Source organism: Armigeres subalbatus, chromosome 1 (assembly GCF_024139115.2).
Source record: "Armigeres subalbatus isolate Guangzhou_Male chromosome 1, GZ_Asu_2, whole genome shotgun sequence".
Lineage (NCBI taxonomy): Eukaryota > Metazoa > Arthropoda > Insecta > Diptera > Culicidae > Armigeres > Armigeres subalbatus.
The window spans coordinates 37,963,980-37,990,269 of NC_085139.1; the positions used below are offsets into that span (position 1 = coordinate 37,963,980).

The 26,290-nt window shown below is 40.5% G+C and overlaps 2 protein-coding genes and 1 pseudogene across 12 annotated transcripts in view; 1 reads left to right on the forward strand and 2 right to left on the reverse strand.

Annotated features, from left to right (window-relative positions):
• Positions 1–26,290, forward strand: part of LOC134224508 (peripheral plasma membrane protein CASK-like) — a 666,907-nt gene that overhangs the window by 514,652 nt on the left and 125,965 nt on the right. The gene's annotated exons all lie outside the window — the stretch shown is intronic.
• Positions 11,283–12,761, reverse strand: LOC134208300 (uncharacterized). The gene has a single exon (XM_062684316.1). It carries the CDS (start codon positions 12,525–12,527, stop codon positions 11,427–11,429), a length of 1,101 nt encoding a protein of 366 aa, XP_062540300.1. The 5' UTR covers positions 12,528–12,761; the 3' UTR covers positions 11,283–11,426.
• Positions 15,491–16,396, reverse strand: LOC134214304 (uncharacterized; annotated as a pseudogene).

Sequence of the window (26,290 nt, forward strand, 5' to 3'; positions counted from 1 at the left end):
TGGTGCAAATCAGTATGACAATTATCTGTCAAAATATTAATAAAGTACTGCCCATGATCGCATATTTGTGACACTCGCATATTTGTTCATTTTCTAAAAAGCCTGTGAATCGTTCAAAAAGCTCAGTTTATTGCATCTAATCCCACAACAGTAAAATAGGCTTTACTATCTTGCTTATCTGTGATAAGCTGGACATTATTGAGTTTGTGGGGAAAATTGAAAAACGATTTACAAAATCAACCAAAATGCGAATGTTACAAATGTTGCCGAGCAAAAAAAAAACGAATAATTCGATTCGTAATTGATTGTTCCTCATCATAGTCCGGAAATAGAAATTGGATCATTTGTTCAAATTTTTTAACGTTGATCGTAGATTTTAAACGGCGCCAAGCAGATAAAATATGGTCCAATATTTGACACTTTATCGTCGTTCATTAGCAGCTGCTCGTCTGCTGTTCATGAATAATTCGTGATTGTTGTTTCAGAAGGGCCTCAGTCACAAGCGTTTCATGCGAATTCACCGACAATTAGCATAACATTATCAGCCTCACTATTTTTATTGGATGGAAGTGGAATATACTTTTAGTGCATTCTATTGAGTTCTTTTTTATTCAGGAACCAGAGCAAGAATAACGTTTGCTAATTAAGTCCTTATAAAACAGTAACAGTATCGATTTACTTATTTGTCTTACCATCTGCTAAATTCAACTAATAACATGGGTAACAAACTGGTTTGAACTGGTTATCTATTATAAAGGTGTGATATTGTGCATAGAAGCGAATGTCAGAATGGTTTCACACAAATTCTTTAAAAAATATATAATTTATCTGAACTGATGTTCGATAGTTTGACAATTGTTGTTATTATTATACTCAATCGCTTTTTTAACGTACTGTTTTTTGATTTGATCTAAAAATACGTATTCGGGAGTAATTAATTCCTTATTCATATTATTCTTATCTGATTTTTTATTTGTTAGAGAACGAATTGAGTTTGATGAAAGTAGAAAGGTTCTATTTGATTTGAACAAAAATCCTTAAAATGCGCAAATTTTCCGATTGGCTGTGCGTATTCATGGACGAGACTGTTATTGAAATCGACACGCGCATCCCAGGAATGACAATATTCGTAGGTACTAATAATCAAATATCTTGTGATCAAAATATTCTATCGGTGAAAACTTAACCTTCCTAATGCATTAGAAAAAAGTTACACATTGTGCATTGGGGTCCATTTTGACCCAAGATTTCATCTTGTAACAGTTCGTTGCTTCAGCTCGAGGTTTATCAATAACCGGTGCCTTAAGTGCCACTTCCGGTATCCGGAAGACCACCGCACTATGGGGAAAGTGGTGGCCAAAAATCGAAAAATTGACTTGCTTTGAATGACGTGTCTTGTATACCATTTGAAAGAAGGATAATTCAAACCTAGATTCCCAAAATTTCAGCCCTCTGTGATGAAAACTCATTGTGCCACAGACATCAAACTTAGGAAAATTGTGGAAATTGTAACAAAAATGCATTTCAAACCAATGCAAATTTCTCAGCGAATAACGGTACAATTTTGGAAATTAATACACCGTTGAAAAGATAATTGTCTAAGCTTTAAAATGGGTATGCTGTTGAGCCCACACGGGTCAATAGTCAAAAGTGGGTAATTATTGAAAAAATGTGTTTTTTGTCTGAGTTGGACTATATCTAACATGCAGGGCCGAGCAATCTCAAGAGACTACTACCACAGTTTAGTTTGGGGTCTATACTATCTGCGGAACGAGAATCCAGCTGCGCATAGCTGCGGATGAGCGTCATTTTGGCACGAAGTCGAAAAAAAATGGATTTTTATTTTGTTAATAACAATTATCGAGCACAAACAAAAAAAATCGTTATCGTTAAATGGAACTTTTAAATGTCAAATATAGTCTTAAAAATGTTACCCACTTTATTATTATTTTTGTGAAAATGGGTAAAAACAAACCGAAAATTATCATTCCATATAGAAACTTGATCTACCCAACTGGACTAAAAAGTTTTCAATGGTTTCATGATAACCTTGTTTATAATTCTCTGTTCATGTGCCATCTTACAATTTGTACCAACTATACTCAGGTATATTTATTTTCCTAATAAATATTATCTACCTACTTGCATTAAAAAGCACGGGGGAAACATTTTCAAATCAAATCAAATCACGCTGGAAGCATAATAATCCATTCACTGGCTCCTCTTGGCAAGTTAGCTGAAGAAGCAGCAGAATGCCACCATAAACTATTAAAAAAATGTCGTACCCATCATGCTAGGAAAAGGTCACGAGTTGATAATCTACATGACGTCTTTATTCGAGCTATGAACTCATCTGATCCTTTGATAAGTTCAATAAATCTAGGTAGCAGAATGCGAAAGAAAGTATCACATGAATATCCAGATGTTGTAAAATCAATTTTAGTATTCGAAGATCTTTACAGCTCTGAAAATGTAAACACTGAAGACAATGCACTAGACGAATTAATGGATGATGTTGAACAACTTGATGATGATTGATTTATTTGTACGGAAAAAAATATTTACAGGGGGGGGGGGGGGGCAGATAACTTTGTGGGGGGGGGGGGGGGGGTTCGGAAGACAAATAATTCTTCACCAAAATACCTGATTGATAAAAGAATACTCTTATATGACATAGTTAAAAAATAGGGAAGGGGACAAATCTTGGTTAGGGGGGGGCGGGGTCTTCCACCTCCACTTCTCCTGTTTAATCTTATACATAGCAACCTTATTCTAGTTTTAATTTGCATTTGAACTGCCCTAAAATTAAAAACAATCGTTCAAGTTTATTGTTTAGGAATACGTAGCTCATTACTGGGTTAAATACTAGTTACACCTTCCGGATGCGATGAAAATGCATAAATATGATTAATTATATGCTAATCTTACTAGAATACTATAAAATAATGCGGAAAAACCAAAAAAATATTTTTGGCCACCACTTTGTATGGAGCCGCCCCATAGTGCACCGGTCCAGTTGTTTTGCCCGACTAATTCTCGACTACTTTCCTCACCCGAACGGTAACTGGCTGAAATCTAATATTACGCTTTGCGCCAAGTTCTTTTCCAACTTGGCCACCTCCCAAGTTACGTTACTCGAACTCTCAAACTCTTCCAACCCGCTAACAAATCCCGGCAGAAATTATGCGAAGCGAATGATCAAAGTAGACAACGGAATGATCTCTCAGCGATTACTCCAACTAAAACCCAGATTAATCCACCTAGCGGCGATGATGCCTTTCTCGTGCATCGTAAAATGTACTGAAAAATCACATAGGAAAGGTCAAAAAATCACTTTAGGGGGATAGATCGCATATTTTCTATCATTTTGCATGTTTTTGCATTAATTACTATGCATTCCCACCATTCTTGAAAAATTTTTTTTTTTCGATTCTGAATTTTTTTTCCAAGGGGACCCTTGGGAAAAAACAATGATTTTCAATAATTCCGAAATGCAATGTCCGATCAGGCCAATTTTCAATAGCAAACAATGGGACCGCATTCCCCGTCGAATGCGACTTGTTGCGAATAAATCGGTTAATGCTAAGTTCCAAAAAGTGTGTCTACAAAATTTGTACACATACACACATACACACACACACACATACATACATACACACAAACAGACATCACCTCAATTCGTCGAGCTGAGTCGATTGGTATATAACACTATGGGTCTCCGAGTCTTCTATCAAAAGTTTGGTTTTGGAGTGAAATTATAGCCTTTACGTATACTTAGTATACGAGAAAGGCAAAAACTTAAACGGAACTACTCGATCTTTTTACTCAAAAATTCGTGGGGTTTATTTGTTTCGGCTTGGACACATATTCGGGGTTGGTACGGAAATGGAAACGTTTCTAGATTCAAGATCATGGTCATGTCTACACACTAGTCACATATCTGCGCAGGTTTGCTTCTTCGTCGACTTGCTGGGTTTCGCCGGCGCTATGGCGGTGAATCGGTTCGGAACGGTGGTGTCGAACCTGTTCGCGGAGATGGCGGCGACAGAAGAATCGCCTAGCTGCAGGGTGGCGTGCATGAACCCGTGCAATTATGGACGAACTAAAGTTGCGAAGTGGGTGGATTCTGGACGGAAGGCCTTGGATTTACTCCAAAGAGCTGCGTCGACGGATGTCGTGCTTCCCGGGTTGATCTTACCCTCCGGACAAGGGCCAACGTACTTCCGCAAGCCTTCGCTTTTTACGGCTATGACCGCCCGTGATGAAATGACCCCCCTGCCTTCGGTTTCAATCCGGCACTGTGGTACGCAATTGGCGACTTATTCCACACGCCGAGCTCTCTGAACGGTCCGTAGAGTATGAAACGGTTCGGACCACCGTCGAACCCCACAAAAACTCCTCTAAACGATCAAACGGCGGAAATGCCGTAAACCCTTTTCATCGACCCCGGGTCGACTCCGAAAATTCCAGACAGTCAAAAAAAAAAACGCCACGCATTTGGAGTCCAACGCGAAACATTAATTAACATTTAACAGATAACGATTAGTTCGCCAAAAATTTACCTTTTTTGCTACACTACACTTTTAAAATAGAACTTTGCGAGACAATTTACACCGACAATCGAATCAAATCTAAAAAACGAACGAATAAACTAATTACAATCACGTACTAAATCACTCCAATCACTTTAGTTACCTTGACAAACTGAACTTTGATACTTGATACTTGATGGGCCACAGCTCTTCGATGAACCTACGCCGAATGGAGTATCCCACTCCACTGGACTCGATGCTGGGCCAATCGTTTCCAGTCGCCCTGAACATTGAGCGCCCTCAGGTCCTCTTCAACTGCAAAAAGCCAACGTGTACGTGGCCTTCCCCAAAGCCTGCGGCCTCTTCCGGGTTCTCTACTAAATATTATCTTCGCTTGACGTTCTTCTGGCATACGAACAACGTGACCAGCCCACCGTAGTCTGTCGTGTTGAATAAGCTTAATAATATCCAGCCCTTGATACACCTGGTACAATTCATGATTCATGCGACGCCGCCAGATACCGTTCTCCTGTTTACCGCCGAGTATTGTCCGCAGCACCTTACGCTCAGACACTCCGAAAGCTCTCCGATCAGCCTCCTTTAACGTCCATGTTTCATGGCCGTATAAAGCCACCGGAAGAATCAGAGTAGTATACAGCGCGAGTTTTGTTTTCGTTTGCAGAGTACGGGACTTAAGCTGGTTACGACGTCCCTAATAAGCCCTATTTGCAGCTGCAATACGCCTTTTCACCTCGCGGGTAACATCATTATCGCACGTCACTAATGATCCAAGATACACAAATTCTTCTACCACTTCAAACTTTTCGCCATCCAGCACCATTCCGCTACCACCACCACTAATGAACCCACGTTGAATGCCAGCGACCATATACTTCGTTTTGCTGGAATCGATTGTGATTCCAATCCTCGCTGTCTCCCTCTTAAAAGGCACAAAAGCCTCTTCCACGGCACGGCGATCAATTCCGATAATATCAATATCGTCCGCAAATCCAAGGAACATATGCGATTTTGTGATAATGGTACCGCTTCTTTGCACCCCAGCTCTCCTAATCGCTCCCTCGAGCGCTATATTGAACAGTAGATTCGAGAGTGCATCACCCTGCTTTAATCCATCTAAGGTAACAAATGCCGTCGATATTTCATCCGGAACCCTTACACTTGATTTCGATCAGTCCAACGTTATACGAATCAGCCTTATCAGTTTCGCCGGGAAACCATGTACAAGCATAATTTGCCATAATTCATTCCGTTTCACTGAATCGTACGCCGCCTTGAAATCAATAAACAGATGATGTGTCTGCAAGTTGTACTCCCGGAATTTATCAAGGATTTGTCTCAGGGTAAACATTTGATCCGTCGTTGATCGGCCCTCACGAAAACCTGCTTGGTATTCGCCGACGAAGGACTCTTCAAGTGGTGTCAATCTGTTGAACAGAATACGGGACATAATTTTGTACGCCGAATTAAGGAGGGTTATTCCTCGGTAATTGGCGCACTCCAGTCTGTGCCGTTTCTTAAAGAGAGGGCAAATGAGGCCGTCCAACCAGCTAGCAGGCATTTCCTCGTCTTCCCATATTTTCGACATAATATGGTGCAGAACTTCATAAAGCTGCGCACTGCCAAGTTTGAGAAGTTCAGCCGGGAGCTGGTCCTTCCCCGCAGCCTTATTGTTTTTAGCTCTTCAACAGCTTTTTTAACCTCATCTAGTGTAGGCGACTCCACAGCTTGTCCGTCGTCGCAAATATTTATTTTGCTTACTGATGCACCGTCACTTCTACTATTCAACAAAGTCTCGAAGTGTTGCTTCCATCTGGCAGCCACTTAGGTTTTATCTGTTAGCAAATTCCCTTCTTGGTCGTTGCACATGATGGGAGACGGCGCTGTCTTTCTCCGCACGCCATTGACCGACTCATAGAACCTCCGCATATCGTTCTGCTCCATTTTTTTCCTACGCCTCGCTAATCACTTGTTCTTCATATTCTTCCTTCTTTCTGCGGTGGGTTCGTTTTTCGGCTGCTCTTGCTTCCTTGTATCGGTCTATATTTGATCGGTTACCCGACACCAACATCCGGCTTCTGGCGACGTTCTTCTCGTCTGTCACTCTCTGACACTCCACATCGAACCAACCCGTCCTGGGTCGCCTCTGTGCAGTGCCTACTACTTCTCGTGCTGTTGTGCTCACCACTCCATGGATCGACTCCCATACTGCCCTTCTACGCATAGTTGTCCCATGTTAGTTTTTGTGGATTTTGAATTTTCACCATAGAGCAGTCTATTTTGATGTATACTTTTAGAAAACTCTAACAGTTTTCGAACTTAGTTCGGAAAATCATTGAAAACAACATCAAGTCTATTTGTCCCATTGCTTAATTTCTACGCATAATTGTCTCGCGGTGATTAAATTCATCGTTATGGCGGATTCTGTTATTTTATGAAGCAACACGCATTGAAATAGCATTTTCTGTTTAGATCTTGCAATCTTAGCCTGTTGCACTGGTTTAATGGGGGCAATTTATACAATACTCATTCTAAGCGACATAATCACTTCAACCACGTGGCAGGTTCACTTCCATAGATAAAGCATGTGGAGACGTAAGTCAATCGCAGTAGTCACCCACAAAATCATGCATTGAACGGGGCTGATATGCGTAGAAACCATAAAACAAGTGCTCTATTTCTCGGCATAACTGTCCCGCCAAACTATTTTCATGATCGTTGTCGCAAATTATAATTGTGAGTGAAAAATAAGAATGATTGCAATTAAATTAAGTATTCTGAATGTTTCTGTGATGTAATAATCTTATATTGCATTATGGTTATACGCCAGCAATGAAAATTAGTGTTTAATTTCAAATGCCATTTTCTCATTTGTCGTTTTTTGAATTTGGTACAAGCATGCGTAGAACGGCAGCATAGATCGATGATGTTGTCGCTAACGTTGATTGCACTTATCCGTTCGTCGAGCTTCTGGCGGTACTCAGCCGATACTCCTTCCGCCGACAATCGCTGGATATTGTAACGCATAGTTCGCTGTGATCTTTCGTTCGATACAGTTGACAACCGTGATCGAATTTTACTGACAACGAGGTAGTGATCAGAGTCAATGTTCGGACCTCTGAATGTTCGCACATCGATAACATCTGAGAAATGGCGCCCATCCACCAGAACATGGTCTATCGGGTTGCAAGTTTCACCATTTGGGTGTCTCTAGGTGTGCTTACGGATATTCTTTCGTGCAAAGTAGGTGCTACTGATGGCCATCCCTCTGGCAGCGGCGAAATTTACTAGCCGTAGGTCGTTGTCATTGGTAGCGAAGTGAAGGCTCTCCCTACCGACTTGAGCGTTAGCGTCTCCGATAACAATTTTCACGTCATGCTATGGGCACTATCCATAGGCTTTATCAAGACATTCATAAAACGTATCTTTCACGTTGTCGGATTTATCGTTTGTCGGTGCGTAAACGTTGATTAGGCTGTAATTGAAGAATTTGCCCCGTATCGTCAACACACAGATTCGTTCGCTAATGGGTTTCCACTGCATCACTCGCTTCATCTGCTTGCCCATCACTACGAAACCAACTCCATACTCTTCTTTTCCGCCACCGCTGTGATAGATGTAGACTTGAATAAAGTGTTGGTCGCGGGGTCCACGGCTCGGAATTCGCGTTCTCCGGATCTAGGCCATCGGACTTCTTGCATAGCGGCCACGTTCACTTCAACCTTCAAAAGTTCACAAGCCAGACGGCTCACTCGTCCAGATTCATTTAGGGTCCTGACATTCCAGGTACCGAGTTTCCAATCATAGCCCTTATTTCGTTGCCGGGTCGGTTGCCAAAAATAACGTTCTCTTTTTCTTCTATCTCCATTTTTCGTGGTATTTGAGAGGCTTCAGTAAGCTACCTTACCGGGGTCGCGTTACCTACATCGCGCTGGTGGGGCTGCCACCTTAGGTATAGTTGACGCGATACAGCATTTTGTTGATCAGCCGCTGGGTACCAGGCAGTCGCTGTTTGACCCGCACCTCCTGGTGAACAGACGCTCGAGGCTGATGTCAGAAGGACAACAGTGCCCAGGCTGCACTACCAGCTAAGTACACAACCCTTAGCTGGCGGTCTTTTGTCATCGGACGACTCGTGGAAGCGTGAGGTAGGAACTTGCGGGGACCAGAGCTCTGTTGGGCGCTCCTTCTTGATGTCAACCCACCATTTTGCAGCCCACCAAATATGCAAAAAGCTTGGATCACTTTGGTACTTATTCTCAACCGATTTACTTGCAACAAGTTCGACGCGGAATCCTGTCGTATTGTTTCCTATTGCAAATTTGGCAAATCGGACAATCGGCTCAAAAATTATGGTCAAAATACTTTGTGTTACAAAAAAGCGCGTAAAAAAGTCTTGCTCACTTTTACAGCACTTACCCTCAACCGATTTACTCGCAACAAGTTGCATTCGACGCGGAATCCTGTTCTATTATTTTCTTTTGAAAGCTGACCAGAGTGGACTATTACCTTAGAAATTATGGCTTTTTGCCTTTCTTGTGCAACAAAGTTGTACCGAAAGGCTATAATTTTTCTACGAAAACGAACTTTGGATGCTACCACACTGATACACTTCCCTCCCTCTTCATACGGGAGTTTGACAGAAGGACGGTCATGAGATTTATAACAAAACAAATATTGTCCTCCGCTCGCTTGATGGGAATGACATTTTCGTTTTCTTTTTGTGTAGTCGGAGCTTCAGTTTAACAAACATCCAAGAGTGATATGTTTAAAATATATGACTGGGTAAAATAAAACAGGGGTATGTACGTCAAAAAGGTTATAATAGGAAACATTTTATCGAAATTCTTATTAGCATATTTAATAGAGTGGGGCCCTCCTTAGCCGTGCGGTAAGACGCGCGGCTACAAAGCAAGACCATGCTGAGGGTGGCTGGGTTCGATTCCCGGTGCCGGTCTAGGCAAATTGGAAATTGTCTCGACTTCCCTGGGCATAAAAGTATCATCGTGCTAGCCTCATGATATACGAATGCAAAAATGGTAACCTGGCTAAGAAACCTCGCAGTTAAAAACTGTGGAAGTGCTTAATGAACACTAAGCTGCGAGGCGGCTCTGTCCCAGTGTGGGGATGTAATGCCAAGAAGAAGAAGAATAGAGTGGGGCGTCATGGTCATTTTTTTCAAATCAATGGTTTTTCGAAGCCATTCTGGGTCCTGAACAACTGTGCAGAATTTGGGACCGATTGGTTGCTTCCTCGCTTTCCGCATCGCGTTTGAAGTTTGTATGGAAATTAGTATGGGAGAACGTATATTTTTTCATTTCTACTACTAGAGGTTTCAGTTCATCGTAAACCAAGTGGCACATTGCGTTAAAGTTTAACCCAAAGGATGCCGAAAAACTTTGCTGAAGAAGGCACGTTGCTGGAACGTCCACGAAAAAAGTTGTAACGCTTCGACATCGAGTGTTCAAACCATATGCAAAAAATCGTTTATTCTGCCGGCACTGCCGTACTACGTAGACCAATAGCTTAACTGAGTGTTATTTCAAAATAATTGATCTTATAGGGCTATTGAGCTAATGGGAGCTATCTGAAATTATTGCCCAAAGAAAAAAATCCGACGAGAAGGAAGATGAGTTTTGCCCTTCGATAACCATAGGTTATCTGGTAGTGCTGGCAGAAACATTGATTTCTTACATAAGGTTTGAACAATCAATTTTCGAAACGTAATAACATTTTTTTGTAGACCTTCCAGCCACGTACCTTCTTCGACAAAATCTTTCGGCATCTTCCAGACTATATGCTTACATATTGAGTCACATGATTGATGATAAATTGAAGCCGCTAAGTGCAAATATATAAAAAATACGTTTTCCCATACTAATTTCCATGTAAATTTAAAACGCGATGCGGCATGCGCGGTTGCAACCAATCGAGCCCGTATTTTGCACAGTTGATTGGGGTCCCAAAAAGATTCAGAAAAACCTTGATCTCACTTGATCGGACGAAGTTTGCGTTTTTCCATACAACTGCGCCCCACTATAATATTTAACTTTGCTTGAAATTATCCGATTTTCATAGAACGGACACACATTTTTTTCTATTTTACTCCTTGCTACTAGCTCATCTATTTTCGAGCCTAACACATTCAAAGAAGGTCGAGAAAGGCACCATCACCGTTAGGTGGATTAATCTGTTTTTTTTTTCATTTTTTCGATTTTAAGAAAACACTGTGTCATAGAATATAGGAAATCGCTACCCTTCCATTTTGAAGAGCCATATCTAGGGTGGTTTAACCGGTAGTACCGAAACTGGTAATACCGGTAGTACCGAAACCGGTAATACCGGTATTACCGGCCAATTTTCAATACCGAAAATACCGGTATTAGGGATGAAAATGAATTTCGGTAATACAGACTTTGCTGTCAATATAAAATATCTCGCATGGTTTTCACCTACATTCACATATATCAGCTAAAGACTCACCGTACAGACAACACTTACAACAATTGTATGCGTGCATGAATTAACCTTTGCACATGTAAGCATCAATAACGACGTTTACGCTACAGTAAAAACCGGTTATCATACTTATGGGAATCGTGATACGGATTCACTTTTTAAAAAAGACTTAGTAACTCTAAAACACTTTTATTAATAATACTAACACAATACAGCACCACCGGTGATTGTCCAAAGCTGCCAAAGGAAAAAGAGCGCGCCACGCGTTCGCGGGTTATTTATAATGTACAAACTGCTGATCTAGCAGTTTGGGTCGTCCACGTTGTCTGACTGCAATTGGTGCACCTGAGTGGCACGATGTTCCGATGTTTCCATAACGGCTCCCCTTTTAGTTTGAAAGCCGTCCTCGGCTTTCTTCTATTGCTGTGGGATAAGTGGTATATCTCTTGACTCGGGACATCCATCAGTTGCTAGGCTGAAATTGATATGAATATCTTCTTTTGTGTTAAGTGTGAGATGTTTTCTCCAACTAAATATTTTAAAGATGATGGCTATGATCAGGCCCAGGATACATATGATTATAACTGTTGTTGATAATGAGGTTAACCATCCAAACATATGTAGTTTCCAATGCAGATTGTTCGTAGTTAAGTTGAGATGATCTATCTGGTTTCTGTGTTCTAAATGCATCTCTTGCAGATGCTGTAACGGGATATTGTTTATCAGTATAGTTGGACTGACCTTAATTCCTGTGGTAGGGATGAATGGTTGAATTTCCATGTCGGAGTTAGCATACTCCTCGTCGTCCAGCTTCACAGTACAATTGGAGTATTGTATGAGGAATGACCCATTGAGTAATCGTTCGGATGAACAATTTGATGAAAGTGTAATGTTGGATCCTGTAACCATGATGTTGCCTTCTGTGATTGTTCGAATAGTTTTAGCTTCGTAAATTCGTTCCATAGGACATTTGGCTGTGTGTTGTCCTGAAACTAATTGTTGAATGCACTCCGTAGGCGGTTCCAAGTTGCTGGAGGAACATATAGAGAGATCTTTCATCTTTGGACACGGGTTTTTTGACATAAATGCGTTCTGTCCTTCAATATAAAATTGTGCCGTGAGATGAATTCGTAAATTATTGGCAATTACGGGTTCAATCAAACCAATTTTGTATTGCACATCCTTGATTTTTGGTATTTTGAGTATATACATGAACATCTCGTTGTTATATACTGCGTACGCGCTAGCAATGTTCAACATATCGTCGACCGAGTTCAATCGAAAACCGTTATCGTTGAGGGTATGGCAAATAACCGAAAGTTCTTCAGGGTGGATGATGCGGCTGCTTGGGATGCTTCGTCCGGCTAGTGTTATAGATTCTTCAATTATCTCTAAATAGTATAATAATTCATCAATCTCAAATATGAAATTCAAAGAGTCTAAACTATCGAATGTTACTTTTTCCAAATTCCGCTCGTTATCTAACAGTGAATTGAAAGTTTTTGTCAAGTTTCTCATACGTTTCTCAAACAAGTGATTTATCTGAATTTGTTTATTATTTTCATCTACCAAGGAGTTTAGAGAAGAGTTTATGACTTTAAGATCGTCGGCGTCTGGACTTCCAGAAATGTATTTCCACGCTCTACCTAATGATTCCCATCGTTTGATTCGCTGTGGCCTAATTCTATTGAACAACAGATTAATTCTGCCTATTTTTCTCCTGATAGATAACTCGAAAAAGGTCTGATTAAGCTTTCCGGTTTGGGCTACATCATTGTACACATCTATTGTCGATTCAATGGTGGTAAGGTTTATCGGATGCATTATTCTGAAAAAGCTGTTACTGATCCTTGCTTCTCCTAAGGGAATCATTATGATTGGATTTTGTTTTACATCGTGTAGTCTTAAATCCGTTAGAGTCGTCTGCGTCAGTATACCGAGCCATAATCTGTAAGGAAGTCGGAAAGCAAGTTTTAGTCAGTTTGTTACTTCTTTGTATCTTTTTTATGAATTTTGATTCCTGTTGCGTCTGTAATTGTTTTTTCGTTTTGTTCTTTGATATCTACTAGTCTATATCGGTTGCTAAAAGGAGAGGCTTTTCCCTTCGTCTTAAATAAAACCGTATCGTCTTCAATATCCTCATAGTCTTTGTCCTGTATTTTAATTTTGGAATTATGTTTGTTAGCCTCAAATACAATATTGTCTCTTGCTGTCATAATAGTGCGTTGTTTCGTTAAGTTAATGTCCTGTAAGTCTAATGACGTCGAGTTTCCAAATACTATCTGTCTCGGTGCTAAATTCGTCGTGGCATGTTTTGTGTCGTTGTAAAGGGCAGTCGTCATGGACAGTCCTTGGTAAAGTGAAAGTTGGTCGAATTTCCTGCGGTTGGCCATATACATTTCTAAAAGTGTATTATGGAACCTCTCGATGGTGCCATTACTGTTGCTACTACTAGCGTAGTGAACGGCAACACCATGGGTTTCTAGAAATTCCTTAAAATTTTGACTGCGGAAATAAGTGGCTTGATCGCAAGTTAATTGTTTCGGTAGGCCAAAAATTTTGAATTGCTTGATGAGCGTTTCAATGATTTCTTCTGAAGTTTCGTGAAGGATTTTGTAAATTTGCGCAAATTTGGAAAAGGAGTCTATAATTGTTAGAAACTTTTCGTTTTCTTTCACGTAGACGTCCATGAATAGACTTTCTAAAGGTCTTTCATAGATTCTACGTGTGATTGGAATTTTAAAGGCATGACGCTCATATTTAGCGTATTTACAATCCCAGCAATTTTTTACAAAGGTCCTAACAATTGAAGACATGTTTGGGAAGTAGACTGATTGACGAATCTCTTCATATGTGAGTTTCCAACTTCTATGATTAAAGTTGTGACTCTTACGAACAAATTCGTCTTGATCTTTTTTTAGAAATTAGATCTGGTAGCTTAAGATTGCAGAATTGAACTCGCATTCCCTTGAAATATTTATCTAGAATTTTAGAGCACAATTTTGCAATATTAGGTGGGGCAAAGATTCCATTTGTTATTTTTGGAGATAAATGAGCTTTAAGAATATTCAATAGTTGTTCTTCGGTATATTCCTCCTGGTGGAATACGTGTCTACTATAACCTGAAAAGATAAAATAATAAATGTGAGAGGACTTACTTATTGGTAATATTAATGATGAGCTGATTTCTAAATTTATTTATGATTTCCGGCCCGTAGTAAAGAAGTTGAAAAGATAATGATGTCGTCCATATAGACGAAACATCTTATCCCCAGATGTTTTCGTAGAATAGCATCCATTAAACGTTGCAATGTCGCGGGCGCATTCTTCAACCCGAACGGCATTCTCAAAAACTCGTATTTTCCATTATCTACATTGAATGCCGTCTTTGGAATATCGTTCGGCGCCACCTCTACCTGGTGAAAACCACTGGCTAAATCGAGTAAAGAAAAGTATTGTGCTTTTCCGAGGCGATCCAAAATCTCGCTGATCTCGGGTATAGGATATCTATCTGCTGGCGTTAATTTATTCAGTTTCCTATAATCTACAACTACGCAATATTTCTTTATACCTGAATTATCCGTTTTCTTTGGGACCACCCAGATCGGGGAAGTCCATGCAGAAGAGGATTCTCTTATGATTCCAGTCTCCAACATTTTCTGAATTTGCTCACTTAATTTTTTCCCGTAGATGGTATGGGTACTTGTAAGTTCGTTGGTGAATGGGGTTACTTTCACCGGTTTCTATTTTGTGCTTTACTTGATGGGTGAAATCCAATTTCTGTCCATCATGGAAGAAAACACTTTTGAAGGGCCGAAGAGTTTTGGCTAATAATTTAACCTCTTCTTTATTCAAATGTTCTGCAGGGAAGTTAAGCTGCGGAACAGTTTCATGCTGGTTGAGAAAGAAACGTTCATTCTCAAAAGGTTTTAATCTCTCCAGTTTGGCTTGCCTAGTAGTAAACAAGTGTACAGTGGCACGATTATTTCTAGCCGCATAAAGGCCAGGTCGTAATGTGACACCTGTCGTCAAATTAATTTCTTCCTCAATGAGAAATGCCCCGTCTGCAGTAGTCGGTATCTCTATGAGGGTTTCCGTTTGTTCCTGAAAGTTCATGGAACTTGGGTAGTATTTATCTAAAGGATATTTTATATTTCCAATCGAAAGTTCATGGCTACCGGTATCGATTTTGGCATTCATAGTAGCCAAATTTTCATATCCGATAAGACCGTCGAAAAAGTTATGGAATTTGAATACGTGGTACAGTAGAGTTTTATCAAAGCTTCTAGGAAACATATTGACATGCAATACTTTATCAATAACAAATGTACCATTTTGATTAGTCACTATTGCGGGTCGATTGGTTTCCTGGCACTTTAACACATGCTCCGGATTAATGTACGATTTATTCGCTCCAGTGTCTATCAAGAAATTCAATATCCCTTTATTAGACTTGTAGCGAATAAACGGTATAAAATTGTTTACGTTGTTTGGAGATCGTCTTCCTCTAAGTGAAAATTTGACACGTTGGGTTGCATCGTTCTACCTTGCACATTGTCATCCTCATCGTCATCGTCGTCGTCATCGTTATCTACGTCTACTTCGTTCGCGTGGAACTCTGATTTAAACTGTTGTTTTGCATCGGATTCCTATATGGGGTTTCGAATTTGTATGCTGCTTAGGGAGCTACTCGTGGATCCGTTGCTTTTGTTGGGAAATTTGTTGAATTGAGATTTCGCGGGTCTAGATCTAATTTCCGCGTTCTGGTTTATACACACTGACTCGTATGCATCTTCTAAGGTTTTAGGCTTGGATAATCTAATGATAGCGGATAAAGGTTCTCCGATATTGTCAAGATATCGAATAACGGTTAGTATATCTATGATTTCCTTTCCTGTGATGGGATTGGAATTCAAGTTAGATTTAAGTCTTGTGTTAATCTCCTTGCATTCGTTAAATAATTTCAGGTGACTTTTATCACTTTTCTTAATGTTAAACAGTGTCGACACATTTGTCGCAAAGTCAAATCGATCACCGTATTGTTCTAACAGGATCTGTTTGATACCAACAATGGTATCAGGATCGCCATTTGCGCATACAATCGCGCGAGCGTCTCCTCTTATTTTATTTTTGATCGCTCTAATATACATAGAGCTTAGTGAATCGGGCTGGCCGTTGGCCCCCTTTATCTTGAACATTTCATATAGCTCGTCTACTTCCCGTAGCCAGCTTGAAAGTTCTTTCTTACTACCGGAAAACTCCGATAGGTTCTTGATGGGATCGGGGATAGTAAATTTACTACTGTTCCCCGATGTCATCAATGCCTTAAGCTGCTCAATTTCAGCCTTCAGCGCCTCAATCTCTGACTGCCTGGTCTCTGGCAATGTTTTAGTGAATTATTTTATAAAAGATAATAAAAATGAGTTACTCACGTAAATGATATCCACATCCGAGGGGTTTGATGATCACGTCACGAATCGTGATACGGATTCACTTTTAAAAAAAGACTTAGAAACTCTAAAACACTTTTATTAATAATACTAACACAATACAGCACCACCGGTGATTGTCCAAAGCTGCCAAAGGAAAAAGAGCGCGCCACGCGTTCGCGGGTTATTTATAATGTACAAACTGCTGATCTAGCAGTTTGGGTCGTCCACGTTATCTGACTGCAATTGGTGCACCTGAGTGGCACGATGTTCCGATGTTTCCATAACGCATCATCATTATTTATACGTTTTGCTTAATTCTCTTAGCCATCTGTTTATTTGCCAATCACTTTTTTTCTTCAATGAAAATTTTCGAGAATTTTCCTGCAATATATGAAACTGTGTTTAAGGTACGTGTCGTAAAAATTCTCTTCCAGAGATCAGTGATAAAAATTTGCTGCAAAAATATTTCCGTTTTGATTTCGGAAAAGAACATGTACTGGTGGCTGATACCAAGACACGTTGGAATATCAGGTTATCCATGCTCAAACGGTTCAATGAGTCGATGGGGTCCGTTCGAAAATCTCTGATCGATTTGAAACTTCAATCCAAATTCAACTTCAGTGATGAAGATTTTCTGGTGATAAGTGAAATAATACAAGCCGTCGAACATGTCCAAGCTGCTGCGGAACTACTCTGCCGTGAGTTCTGAACTCTATATGAAACCAACAAAATGCTCCATTTTATGTTGGAGCAATTAGGCCGGAAAAAGCATTAATTTAGTTTTTTGTCCCATGGATCTTTCAAATATGAGGGGTGGAAAATAAAAAACATATGAATAAATTGAAAAAATCGAAAAACTCATATGTTTTCTTAAACAATTGTCTATGGATGTCCCAAATTTTATTTATTTTTTGGTGAACATTTGAAATTCCCCCTCAAATAATTAAATTTGACCACGAAGTTTTGTGGGGGGCGGAAACAGAAGAAGATAATAAAATTTGTTCCGGCCGCCAACTTACATATACGGTTTTCTCAAAGAACGAATTCGTGAGAGACGGTTAGAATACGCCGATCTTTTTGCTTTTTTGAATTAACCTGGCGTGATGAAATTGATCAAAAACGATTTTTACATTTTCTTTTTAACGAGATCTCGAAGCGTCTAATCATTCCAGAGGTTGAAGAGACTGTAGCAGAGATAAATACTTGCGTTGCCGATGGCAACTACGTTGACACCTGAATTCTTGAAAGCAATCCGTAACTAAATATCCTAATGTTAATCTAAGGGGATTAAGGGCAAGTACTTAACACTGATTTTTGATGCGCTTGGCACCATTTATCCAACTTCTGTTGAACCAGAGAAAACATTTTCAGTATCTGGCAACAAAATCCGAGGCGGATTGGGAGATGAATCACTCAGTATGTTATGTCCACTTAAGTTTCACTTTGGCCAGCTTTATATTTCTGAAATTTTCACAAATACCGGTATTTTACCGGTATTACCGGTATTGACTCCACCAAATGTCGAATACCGGTATTTGTCAAAAATGGCCAATACCGACCACCCTAGCCATATCAGTTTGCTATTTCAAGACAACATGTTTTTTTTCGGCTAGAAGTTCTATTAAAGACAGTATGTGTTTTGTAAAAAAGGTATAATTTTTTTTTTAAGGAGGTTCTAACTTTGCATCATTATTAGGGGAGGAGGTTCGGTTGTGGGCACCCTTTTGTGTTTGGTCCATAACTTTGGCCCTGGTTGATCTTATGTCGACATTTGCATAGCAATCGAAAGCTAAACTTATAACCTTACTACTAGCAAAGAAATTAATATGATTTCATCGGTTTAGAAAAAAATATTGACAATTTAGAAAATTTGACATTTTTGGATATTTTCATTTCGTGGTTCGGTTGTGGGCACCCTTGAAAACTTAGCTAAAAATAAAGAAGCATGAATAAAAACCACCCAGATTTAAAGACAAGGAATAGTTTAATCATTCTAAAAGCCAGGAGACGCTAAAAAAACTCAAATCAATTCACCTAGCAGTGATGATGCCTCCCTCGGTGCATTAAGGAGGATGTTGAAAAAAATCACATAAGAAAGGTCTAAAATAGCACTTTAGGAAAATGGGTTTTAATTTTTCATTGATTTACGTTTTATTGGTATGCATCACAGTCAAAAAAATCCTGATAAATCACCCTAGCGGCAATAGTGCCTTTCTCGTTCATTTCAAAAAATAATATTTTGGCCATAAATTTTGATCCCATAGTCCGATCTTACCAATTTTCAATAGGAAACAATGGGAAAGCATTCCCCGTCGAATGCAACTTGTTGTAAGCAAATCAGTCAACGCTTTGTTCCAAAAAGTGTGTGTATAATGACTAGACATGCCCAAAGAATTAAATAAACTCATTATTTCGAACAATTATTTCAAACTAATTATAAAAACTACCTTAAAACGTTATTAAAAATAAGTTAAAGGACAAGTAAAACGATATTGAATGATTTATCAATAAAATGAGGGTGCCCATAACCGAACGAATAAAGGTGCCCACAACCGAATTTCGCAGCCTTTTTGGAACGAGAAAAATTAATATATAATAGATTAAATTTACTGTGTAAATACGCATTAGAACTCACTTTTTGAATTAAATCCTTTAATTTATGACACTTTGAAAAAGGCCAAAAAAAAACTTTCGTGTTGTTTTTCTTGAACGAAAAATTTATTTGTTTCTAGTTCAAAGTAGAGATGCCCATCCGGTTTGATATTGGGCACAAAACATCATGCTATTATAGCAAACAAATGACGGTTGTCAGAATGACAGCATCTCTTATCTGTCAAAAGATACATAGGGGTGCCCATAACCGAACGGTGCCCACAACCGAACCTCCTCCCCTACTTAGTCCACTTGAGAGATACAAATTTGGTGTCTTCGAAAAATTCGAATTGCCGTTTATACAATCTCTCCATGTAAGATAAACTACTTTAGTATTAAGGCCGATATACAAATATATAATATATACACCTTGCTGAAAAAGTGATTTCCATTTCGCATAGACAGAGTCGCATGCAATGCTGTTTTAAATAACAAATCGGAGACGATATACGTTCCAATTGTATGGGGTGATATGCACTTTCATTTCAACATCATATACGATCCTATGATGGCTAGGAAAATCCTACCATCGCATCAAATTTATGTTGAATTACGAAGGCCTCTAACTAAAATACTTTTACAATTCATACAGTTGAAAATGTCTTTCCTCTGTCACAGTAAACCAGAGATAGACGTTATCTCGTATCACAGCATGAGCCGGAGTATATGCCGACAAAATTAAAGCAGCTCGGGTTACGAAGAAAAATATGTTCGTGGAACAAAGGCTCCCTCCCACAGTCAGTGCATAATAATGTAGGTTCAACCATCTATCTCTCCGGCAACAGCAGGCAACTCACCCACCAATCTGCACACCGACCGGTCAGATTGAGTCCTTCCATCCAAAAGGAAGAAATGGTGACGACAACACCATCAAACACATACGGCTCCGATAGGAAATATTGCCACAGGCGAGAAAGAGGTTCGGTACGATTGAAAGCTGCTGTAGTTCTAAAATTATCGTCGTCGTCGTCGTCGTTGTCCTGAACTGTGGGATTGAATTGCATAGCTGCAGGAAAACTGTACCTACACCCACCCACACATCTCGACACAGACGGATCAAATTCGATGGAAATGAGACAGAAATTTATGGATACCACGAATCTGTGCCCCGTTTGATTGCGGACATGGTAAAGGGTAATGGCCTAGGCGTTCTTCTTTAGCTCTACCATTTTTTTTATTAGTCTCTTTTTGCACATTATTGCATGTTACGAGCTTGAATTAAGTTAAAAAAAAGTCATACAATTCGTAACTTCCGCTCAACATGACAGAAATTGCGCGCAACCCTACATGCCGGATTGTACAATCCGACGACGAATAAAATGCAGGCGTTGTCAATTTTTGTAAAATTGCAATCCTCTTGATTTGATTATTAGAGCATGTTCGCTGACATTTCCAAATCAAATACCTTCCCAGCTATGGCATGGACGAACGGAAATGCGGTGAATGTCGAAAGCAAAAATGGTCGCACAATGTGCCACTGAGTGCTGTTTTAGATTCAACTCGATCATCCTAATCCTTGCACTAACACTTTCAATGCCGATCCCAAAATGTGAGTTTGATATCGGGTGAAAAATAGACTTTGGCTTACGATTCTCGTTACCGTAATTGATTCTGGGAACTGCTTAAACTAATGTCCAACGTCATCAGTGCGCTTACTGAAATTACGTTCTCGGGGCTTTAGTTTCCTGAAAGAAGATGAAAACCCTGAAGCGTATCTTTTGTCATCATCTAAATGAAGTTTGGAAATCTGGAGTAACAAATGTAGTCTACAGCAATTAATTCTTATCGCGTTCTAAACGATGTTGTTGAGAACCGGGAGATGATGATCCATTGGGCTATATTTGAAATTAATTGCATCAAAGCAATGGCTGGATGGGGAAGTGTTTACTGGTTCATAAATTTAAGTTTGTAGTCAAATATTTGTTTGGCTTATTTATGGTAATCACCAAAAATCTTGCGAAACGCGAACAGTTTGAATGAATGCGATCAGATGTCTTCACATAATGCTATAAAATTTGCAACAACATTCGCAACTTGGTCGTAGACCTATTTTTGTAACTTGTAAGTACTGATTTTCAGCAACAGAGCCCTTGGCGAAACCTTTGTTGGGCGCCCCTTTTTTTTCTAAGGGAAATAAAATGCAATTTTACATTTGGAGAACAATTTGAATCTTTCCAAAAAGAAGTAAGATGAGAAGGTATTACAATGTCCATGTGGATTGCAGAAAAAAAAATTCCTTTTTGCCTTTCTCGTATATTCTTGCGATACTTTTTGAAGCAATAAATTTGAGGAACCTTGCAGAGCCGGATTGAAAGTTTATTGAAAAATTACTTAAACTTCTTTACGCCTGTCTCTTAATGTATATTGGGTTTGGGAAGCTTTTAAATTATATAAACATTAAGGATTTTTAAACCAACAGCTGGAGCGGGCTCAAAATTTAAGGGTAAGGCACCCATCAATCGCCCTCACCAATTTTAAAATATTCATTTCTCGGAAACTAGTAGTTGAAAACAGTTAAAGTTAAAGTTTTTCTATACAATTATCAAGCAATTATGAAAAACATGAACATTAACTGTTTCCAACCATTAGTTTCCGAGAAACGCAGATTTTAAAATAGGTGGACGAAAACTGGGGTGAGGGCGATTTCTGTGTGTCTTACCCAGATCATTACGTGATGTACTAAATAAATATTTTCTTTATGGTTTTGTAAGTCTGTCAACATTTATTAATGCAGTAAGGAATGTTCGTTTTGTTGTACTCGTTTTTCAAGTACTAGAAATTTGAACAAAAAAGAAGCTTACGCAAACTTACTAGAGTGTCTGAAACTTGATTATGCATATGTACAACATGTGATAGATTTAGTTCGGAAAAGGTATTGGAGGGTAACCGCCCCTTCGGTGGGGTTTGATCCCACGACCCCAGTTCGCATGACAGGTGCTTTCCCTACTAAGCTACGATGGACCTCCGTCGTCCACCGCAGCTTAGCGGGTACTGATGAAACCAAATTCCCAGCACCAGGTATATTAAATACTCATCCTACTTGGTTGACATTGTGTACAAAAATACATTTGAGAGAGTTAGTTCTGAAAATGTATTGCGAGAGATCGGCCGGTACCTGGTGCTGGGAATTTGGTTTCATCAGTACCCGCTAAGCTGCGGTGGACGACGGAGGTCCTTCGTAGCTTAGTAGGGAAAGCACCTGTCATGCGAACTGGGGTCGTGGGATCAAACCCCACCGAAGGGGCGGTTACCCTCCAATACCTTTTCCGAACTAAATCTATCACATGTTGTACATATGCATAATCAAGTTTCAGACATAGTAATTAATTTCCACTCCGGGTGGCTTAATACCCGGCATATAGGCAATTAACTTTGAATGTACTTACTAGAGTGGTTCAGAGTCAGACTTCTGACTTCTGACTTCTGACGACTAAACACTTGCCTAAATCGCATTATGAAAAACTCGGAAGGGTCGTTTGACCCATTCGGCCGAAAGCCATTTGACCTAATGCCACTAGGTCGAACAAACCATTAGGCCGCAACCTATCTGGCCAAACGGGTCGGTCGGCCGAATAGGACATTTGGCCGAATAAGACATTTGGCAGAATAGGACATTTTGCCGAATAGGACATTTGGCCGAATAGGACATTTGGCCGAATAGGACATTTGACTGAATAGGACATTTGGCCGAATAGGACATTTGGCCGAATAGGACATTTGATCGAATAGGATATTTGGCTGAATAGGACATTTGGCCGTATAGGACATTTGGCCGAATAGGACATTTGGTCGAATAGGACATTTGGCCGAATAGGACATTTGGCCGAATAGGACATTTGACTGAATAGGACATTTGGCCGAATAGAACTTTGGCCGAATAGAACATTCGGCCAAATAGGACATTTGACAGAATAGGACATTTGGCCGAATAGGACATTTGGCCGAATAGGACATTTGGCCGAATAAGACATTTGGCAGATTAGGACATTTTGCCGAATAGGACATTTGGTCGAATAGGACATTTGGCCGAATAGGACATTTGGTCGAATAGGACATTTGGCCGAATAGGACATTTGGCCGAATAGGACATTTGACAGAATAGGACATTTGGCCGAATAAGACATTTGGGAGAATAGGACATTTTGCCGAATAGGACATTTGGTCGAATAGGACATTTGATCGAATAGGATATTTGGCTGAAAAGAACATTTGGCCGTATAGGACATTTGGCCGAATAGGACATTTGGTCGAATAGGACATTTGGCCGAATAGGACATTTGGCCGAATAGGACATTTGGCCGAATAAGGCATTTGGCTGGATACGACATTTGGCCGAATAGGGCATTTGGCTGGATACGACATTTGGCCGAATAGGGCATTTGGCCGAATAGGACATTTTGTGAAATAGAACATTTGGCCGAATAGGACATTTGGCCGAATAGGACATTTGGCCGAATAGGACATTTGGCCGAATAGGACATTTGGTCGAATAGGACATTTGGTCGAATAGGACATTTGGTCGAATAGGACATTTGGCCGAATAAGACATTTGACAGAATAGGACATTTTGCCGAATAGGACATTTGGTCGAATAGGACATTTGATCGAATAGGATATTTGGCTGAAAAGAACATTTGGCCGAATAGGACATTTGGCCGAATAGGACATTTGGTCGAATAGGACATTTGGTCGAATAGGACATTTGGCCGAATAGGACATTTGGCCGAATAGGACATTTGGCCGAATAGGACATTTGGCCGAATAAGACATTTGGCTGGATAGGACATTTGGCCGAATAGGGCATTTGGCCGAATAGGACATTTTGTGAAATAGGACATTTGGCCGAATAGGACATTTGACAGAATAGGACATTTGGCCGAATAGGACATTTTGCCGAATAGGACATTTGGTTGAATAGGACATTTGGCCGAATAGGACATTTGGCCGAATAGGGCATTTGGCCGAATAGGACATTTTGCCGAATAGGACATTTGGCCAAATAGGACATCGTTATCGAACCTAGTCGGATAAAAAAGTCTAAGACTGGCTTAGCTTGGTTGGTGGTTTGAAGGAACTAATGGACTTAGTTGGGTCAATCAAAACTGAATCTATATTTGGTGGTTTGAAACACTTGCACATAGTTGAGTCAATAAAATCCCAACTCCAAAGCTGTTTGGTCGATGAACGAAACTGGTGTCGGAAGTAGGGGGCGAGAAAAACAAAATTCTCAATTAGATTAATATTATTGTGCGTGAATATCCCAATTGGACCAGACCAGACCTGTGGTCGTGGGGAGTCGTGGTTAGTCGACGACTAACAAGCTGTCCCGGGGTGATTTTCGTGTTCAAGATACTACATTTTTACAAAACTACTTTTCCAGTTATATCCCTTGAAGAGAAGAAAAGAAAAGAAGCTTAGAATATGCTGCATCCACCCTCGTGGCTTCATATGAGTGCTCAATCTATTATGAACGCCTCAGATTACCCATATTGTACTCAATTTGATACTGCGTCCGCCCTCATAGACCCAGGCGAGCATTCGACCCATTTCTCTCACCTCAGATCAATACAGAGACTGTGAAGGCAGACCATTAGACCACACTAACCACTGTAAATAGTGCAATATACACCTTCAGAAGCGATTCCTTTGTTATCTATGCTGCTGATATTTTATTGTCAGACTAAGGCCGAAGTGGCCTGTGCTGCACATAAAAGTCTTCTCCATTCAGCTCGGTCCATGGCTGCACTTCGCCAACCACGCAGTCTGCGGAGGGTCCGCAAATCGTCCTCCACCTGATCGATCCACCTTGCCCGCTGTGCACCTCGCCTTCTTGTTCCCGTCGGATCGTTGTCGAGAACCATTTTCACCGGATTACTGTCCGACATTCTGGCTACGTGCCTGGCCCACCGCAGTCTTCCGATTTTCGCGGTGTGAACGATGGATGGTTCTCCCAACAGCTGATGCAACTCGTGGTTCATTCGCCTCCTCCACGTACCGTCCGCCATCTGCACCCCACCATATATGGTACGCAACACTTTCCTTTCGAAAACTCCAAGTACGCGTTAGTCCTCCACAAGCATCGTCCAAGTCTCGTGTCCGTAGAGAACTACCGGTCTTATAAGCGTTTTGTAGATAGTCAGTTTTGAACGGCGGCGAGCTCTATTCGATCGGAGCGTCTTATGGAGTCCAAATTACGTACGATTTCCAGCCACTATGCGCCTCCGAATTTCTCTGCTGGTATCGTTATCGGCGGTCACCAGTGAGCCCAAGTACACGAATTCTTCAACCACCTCGATTTCGTCACCATCGATAGAAACTCGTGGTGGGTGGCTTACATTGACCTCTCTTGAGCCTCTTCCTATCATGTACTTCGTCTTCGACGTGTTGATGACTAGTCCAATCCGTTTAGCTTCGTTTTTCAGTCTGATGTAGGCTTCCTCCATTTTCTCAAAGTTACGTGCCATGATATCAATGTCGTCGGCGAAACAAAATAACTGGACGGACTTCGTGAAAATCGTACCACTCGTGTCAATCGCTGCCCAAAGCGATGTTGAATAGCAGACACGAAAGACCATCACCTTGCCGTAACCCTCTACGCGTTTCGAAGGGACTCGAGAATGCCCCTGAAACTCGAACTACGCACATCACCCGATTCATCGTCGCCTTGATCAACCGTATCAGTTTATCCGGAAATCCATTTTCGTACATTAGCTGCCATAGCTGGTCCCGGTCGATTGTATCATATGCGGCTTTGAAGTCGATAAATAGATGATGTGTGGGCACGTTGTATTCGCGGCATTTTTGCAATACCTGACGTATGGCGAACACCTGGTTTGTGGTATGGCGTTCACCCATAAATCCTGCCTGGTACTGCCCCACGAACTCTCTTGCAATTGGTGTTAGTCGGCGGCATAAAATTTGGGAGAGAACTTTGTAGGCGGCGTTCAGCAATGTGATTGCGCGGTAATTGCTACAATCCAGCTTATCTCGCTTTTTGTAGATGGGACACACGACACCTTCCATCCACTTCTGCGGCAGAACCTCATCCTCCCAAACCTTGGTAATCACCCAGTACAGCACTCTAGCCAGTGCCTCACCACCGTGTTTAAACAGCTCTCCTGGTAGATGGTCAACTCCAGGGGCTTTGTTGTTCTTCGGCCCGCCGATCTCCTCCTGGATTTCCTGGAGATTCGGAGC

Bases quoted from the DNA above. Each gene is read 5' to 3' on its own strand.
- LOC134208300 (XM_062684316.1), bottom strand. From the start codon at position 12,527: ATGAGAAACTTGACAAAAACTTTCAATTCACTGTTAGATAACGAGCGG.